At 33.0% G+C, this 5492-nt stretch overlaps 1 protein-coding gene across 2 annotated transcripts; it reads left to right on the top strand.

Moving 5' to 3' along the window:
- The first annotated feature begins 375 nt into the window (after window positions 1-375).
- LOC114401407 (uncharacterized PKHD-type hydroxylase At1g22950-like) lies at window positions 376-5110 on the top strand. 2 transcript variants are annotated; one of them, XM_028363918.1, is made up of 9 exons: window positions 377-717; window positions 816-863; window positions 1104-1280; window positions 1376-1532; window positions 1644-1730; window positions 3781-3905; window positions 4434-4552; window positions 4722-4833; window positions 4935-5110. In XM_028363918.1, the coding sequence occupies exons 1-9, from the start codon at window positions 424-426 to the stop codon at window positions 4956-4958; spliced, it is 1143 nt and encodes a 380-aa protein (XP_028219719.1). In that variant the 5' UTR covers window positions 377-423; the 3' UTR covers window positions 4959-5110. The 2 variants fall into 2 exon arrangements, with proteins under 2 accessions (XP_028219720.1, XP_028219719.1); XM_028363919.1 differs by lacking the exon at window positions 1644-1730 and having other exon boundaries at window positions 376-717.
- The last annotated feature ends 382 nt before the right edge of the window (window positions 5111-5492 follow it).

The raw sequence follows: 5492 nt of genomic DNA, 5'->3' as shown, positions 1-5492 counted from the left end.
TAAAATATGATAGATCATGATTTATTCCATTGTTTAACCCCAATTTTCTTTTCCTAATTTTGGAATGTACTTGACAAAGCAAAATTTTTAGATTATAAAATAATTATTTTATTTTTATTAAAAAAATGATAGAACAAGAAGATACTTTTAATATTATCAAATAGGATACCACTGACTTACTGAGACAGGTAACAGATCCACCTAAAAGATTATACTACATAGGCTCAAACCGTAAATAATTTTATCAGGTTATAGCTATTCATTTAACTAGCTCCTAGAGTATCCGATGAAATAAAGTTTTTAAATTATAAAATATTAACTTAATCATAATTAATAAACCTGATAAAAAAAAATATAAAGCATTGTATTATTACGTGACGTCCCTTTCTTCTCTTTTCTTTTATCGTTTGTGAAATCACGACCATGTCGTCGCAGAATCAGAATAGGTCGTTGGAGCAAGCTGGACCCTCCGGCTCCGGTGGACAGGTGGGAGTGAGAGTAGTGAATTGGAGTGGTTCCGATAGGCTTTGCATAAGCCCTAAGCGAGATCACAAGCCCGAAAACTATGACGACCTTCAATTCGAGTTCAATCCTAATATCTTCGCCTCTCTCGAGCACTATTTGCCTCCTCATATGCTCAACCTCTCACGTGATGTTAAGCTTCACTACATCAGGAACATTCTTCTTCGCTATTTGCCTGAGAATGACCGCATTTGGGTGCACCTTTTTTTTAATTAATTAAAATTTTCATTGTTTTTATATTCCCCTTATTAATCAATAAGCTATAGTTTGTTATTCTATGTTCGATTCAACAGATTCAAAAGCTGAGGGAATACAGGCTAAAGATCATATTGAATTATCCAGTAAGTTTCTCAACACATGAAAAATGACAGTTTTTGTTCATTTGTAAATTGATTATTTTGATGTTTTCATTTTATGATTCTTTTGATCTTTTCCTAAACTGTGGCATGGGATAGTTTCTGTTACACTTTTAACAGCACATGTTAAAATTAGAAATTTCTGAACTGATAAAAGTCATGCTGTCTCCTTTCTGTATGTTCCAATCTTACCAGTTATTCACTTCTTTTTTTTTTTTTTTGTAGCCGCTGCATAAGGAGATATTTACTATGGATGCTGAGAGCTTTTTCGTACCATCATTTCTCAGAGCAATAAAAGAAAACACAGAAGCGAGTTTTAGAAGTATAATGGCTGAACCTTGTAAAGGAGTTTATACATTTGAAATGCTTCAACCACAATTTTGTAAAAAACTGATGTCTGAGGTATCACATTTCTTTCCTTTCCTTTCATGCATATATATCATTTTTATCTGTTCTATATTAGTGTTTTATGTTCTTATCAAATTTTGATTGCTTAGGTGGATCATTTTGAAAGATGGGTCCATGGTACCAAACTCAGAATCATGCGACCTAATGCAATGAATAAAAATAAACATGGTGTTATTCTTGATGATTTTGCCTTTGAAGCCATGCTTGACAGATTTATGTGTGATTTCATACAACCTATATCTCGAGGTTATTTTTTATTTTTCTTATTGAGAATGAATTAGAAAATTATGATTGTGATGAAGAAACTTGAATAAAGATGCGGACTCACTTTTGCAATTTGATTTTTTGTTTTTTTAGTTTTCTACCCTGAACTTGGTGGATCCTCACTGGACTCTCACCATGGTTTTGTTGTTGAATATGGAATTAATAAGGATGTGGAACTTGGTACGTTTCTCAAACTTAGGCTACTTCTTTAAATGGAATCTGTAATGAATATTTTTTAACCTAAATGGAGTTTAATGTTTCAGGCATGTCTATTTTTTAATCATTCTCTTAATGTTTCAAGCATGTGGAATATGCATTTACCTGTCATCTTGCAGATTTTGATTCTTTTATTTGACTGTTACAAAAGGATAAGAAAATAAAAAAGCATTAGATTTTTCAGATTGTATGAAATACTTAGATATTCTGTTTTGTTATATTTTTAGCCTCAATGCCTTGTATGCCTTTTTTGTCTTATAATTTCTGTGTAGCAGGATCACAAGGGCAAAAAGCTTATTTGAAGTTCAGAATATTAGTGAAGATGTAAAGATTAAATTAGCAAAGTTAAGCATAGCAAGAGAGGATTCTACTATCCATTGGTTTAATCTTTTGAGAGAAACAAAAGATGGACTTACACGGGAGAAGTTGAAGTGAGAAACGATGGGGGGGGGGGGGGGGGGGCGACAATATAAAAATCCTTTACAAAAACTGACTGAGTTGAAACAAGAGGGAGGGATCGATGGAAGAGTTTATAGAAGCATTTGAATTTCTCTCATCACAAGTTAGTTTAGTTTTGTTTTTTTGAGGAGTTAATCATTTAGTTGAAGAACAATATTTGGGTTATTTTTTGGGTGGGTTGCAACCTGAAATTCAGCATTATCTGCAAACTGTTCGACCCAAAACAAGAATTCAAGATAGGCAATATGCACGAAGTATAGAGGTAGAAAGAAATGGGATCTTAGTAGTGTTTCAAAGCTATCAAAGTGGTTGTATGGTCCGCAAGGTGATGCCGGATCAAGTATTACAATTAAGGTTAGTGGAAGCCAAAATCGTTCTAGGCCAGGGTCAAACTCAAATATCAACCAATCTGGCCAAAATAAAGGAAATTCATCTGTGGCATTCTCAGGTAGAAGAACAGAGGGTGAACAGTGAAATTCAGCAAAGAGCAATAATGGCCTGCGCCATTGAACATGCCAAGAATTGATGGAAAGGAAAAGCAAGGGGTTATGCGTTAGGTGTGGAGAAAAGTTTCCTCCCTTACATCAATGCGCAGAGAAACAATTAAGATTGGTAATTTTGGGAGATAATGAAGCCCTAAATTAAGATGGAGAAGTAATTGCTATTCAATTGGATAAAGAGAATGTGGAAAAAACAGTTTCTAACTTTCAGCCTTGGGAACAGGGCTTATTTTTCAGCAGGCAGTATTGATATGAACAAATAATCATGGGCAAGTATGTGTAGAAAATAATTGCCGGTAGTTATGTATTAGGAGTATATGAGCCCATTTGTTAAAACTTTTATTTTTTTGAAAAACACTTTTTTTAACAAAATAATCAGTTTTCTGCTATTTTTAAAAACAAATCCTATTTTCTTCTTAAAAAAACATTTTTTTTAAAAGTGTTTTTTTATACATTTTTTTAAAGTTTAAACAAACTGACTTTATATCTGATAGTAGGTTATCTAATCAGGTGTGAAGTCATTTCATGTTTGTGGACAGAGAATACTACTCTCTGTAATGTCTCCGGAGAACAAGTGTATTTGTGTAATAGGAGACTTTTTGTCTCTGGGACAGTAAATGTATTGTTCTATTGTGTGTGATTTCAGAGTTCAATATTTACTTTTATTACATTTACCAATTGGAGTTCTATCATTCACTATATTTGATGGAGACTCAATTAATTCAAGTTCACTCTAACTGTCAATGATACTTTGGTTATTTTGGGTTATCTTCCGTTAAGTTAAATGTATCTATTCTTTTACTTTAAAATTGTCTCTTGTTGCCTTAATCGTTGGTTCATTACAAATCATGATTATTAGATACTTTTCTCTAAGGAATTCAATTCTATGCTAGATCTTTTTCCTTCTTATATTGCTTACCTTTGATTGATGCTTACATTCAAAGGAATTCAATTCTGGTGTGCTTTACTTTCTTTGCTGTCTGTCTTTCTGTTTACCTCCCAACAAATTAGATATATATGCTTTTGTTGAAATCTAAAGAGCAATATTTTTTCAGGCTTACATGAGGATGAGGCAGAAGTCACCTTAAATGTTTGCTTGGGAAAAGAATTTTCTGGTGGAGACCTGTTCTTCCAGGGTGTTCGATGTGATGCACATGTAACTACAAATACGCAACCAGAGGTATGATTACTACCTTACTATTATGGGAAAATTATATTTATGCTGAATAATTTATCTAACTACATTGGTCTCCAGCATACATCTGAATTCTGTTTTAAACTTCAAAGAGAAAATAACAATGCCTGCCAGTTGATGATTCATACCCATTCAGTGATCTGGATGGTTCTCCCATCCGTATCCCTTGTTTCTAAAAGCTGAAAAAGTTATACTCGAACCACATCACAAAAGCTACCTATTATAGTTGGAGAACCCAATAAATCCCATACCAAAATCTCATGCTTCTAATGTGAGACTCAAGTCTCATACCTAAATTAGATCCTAACATACTAATTATTTTTTAAGTACATTACTGGACAAATGTGTTACAAATTTGAGTTATACATTTCATATTATTCATCACGAAATTGAATAGCAGTATTGACATATTAGAAACATGATATTAACAAAAAATTATTACATTAGTGGTGAATATATGAATTTCATATAGACATTTACATTGTTAAATAACTCCGAACATATCTTTTGTAGGAGGCCTTCAATTATTCCCATGTCCCAGGACACGCAATTCTTCATCCTGGTCGTAACCGGCATGGCACTAGACCTACAACATCTGGGAATCGGATGAATTTAATTCTCTGGTGTAGAAGGTATTTGCATCTTTTTTTTACTACTTGAGAAAATTAACACAACATAGCCCCTTGATTCACCGAAGCAGCAAATTTTTCACACTCGTCCCCTTGTGACTTTAGATTGCAAATTTATAAGCATAGTTTTGGTCAAATTACTTAATGCATCAACCTTCATGTTGTCACACAGTTCGGCTTTTATAGAGTTGAAGCGATATCAAAGAGATTTTTATAGCTGGTGTGCAGAATGCAGACGCAAGAAGGCAGAGAGAGTGCGTTTGTCAGTTGTGGCCGCCAAACAGGTAAAACAATATCAGCCTTTGAGATGAAAGGAACGACTAAGATTAATGTTCAAGTTGTCATCTTCCATGAAACTCATTCTCTCATTGTCTTCACTTTGCAGGAATTACTAAAGAGCGAAATATAATTTGCCTCATGAACTTGCACATGTGAATTGTGCTTGTATAGTTGATTCACATCATTGAACTTCTTTTCTGTTTCTAGATTCTGTATTATTTTTAACGAAATGAAATATGATTGAAGTTGCAAGTTATAAGCATGATGAACTTGATACCCGAACCAATAGACATTTTTTTAACCAAAAAAAGCTGACTGTTGCAAAAGATTTACGGAAGAAATCGTAACTAGATTGACACCTCTCACGAAAATCAGCATATAACATGCCAGGAAATATCATTCAACCAAAATAGATAACAACAAAAGGCATGGGGGACATAAACCAAACCCATGGAAAAACAAATTATTTGAGTTATTAATTGGGTGAATGCGAGTAGTAATCACCATTTGAAATACTTAAATACTTTTAATTTCATATAACGTAAGTTACTCTAATTTGTTTTTAGCAAAAAAAATTCAAAATTATTTATTTAGTATAAATATTTTCTTTTTGAAAGGGCAAATTTTTAGTATCTCCATATATAAATTTAAGAACTTTTGTTGG

Source organism: Glycine soja, chromosome 20 (genome assembly GCF_004193775.1).
Source record: "Glycine soja cultivar W05 chromosome 20, ASM419377v2, whole genome shotgun sequence".
Classification (NCBI taxonomy): Eukaryota; Viridiplantae; Streptophyta; class Magnoliopsida; order Fabales; family Fabaceae; genus Glycine; species Glycine soja.
Note: the sequence above shows the minus strand (reverse complement) of the source record. Positions and strands in the feature narration are given on the sequence as shown.

Bases quoted from the DNA above. Each gene is read 5' to 3' on its own strand.
- LOC114401407 (XM_028363918.1), top strand. From the start codon at position 424: ATGTCGTCGCAGAATCAGAATAGGTCGTTGGAGCAAGCTGGACCCTCC. The intron at 864-1,103 runs GTAAGTTTCTCA...TTTTTTTTGTAG, and splicing joins AGATCATATTGAATTATCCA to CCGCTGCATAAGGAGATATT. The intron at 4,553-4,721 runs GTATTTGCATCT...GTTGTCACACAG, and splicing joins TTAATTCTCTGGTGTAGAAG to TTCGGCTTTTATAGAGTTGA.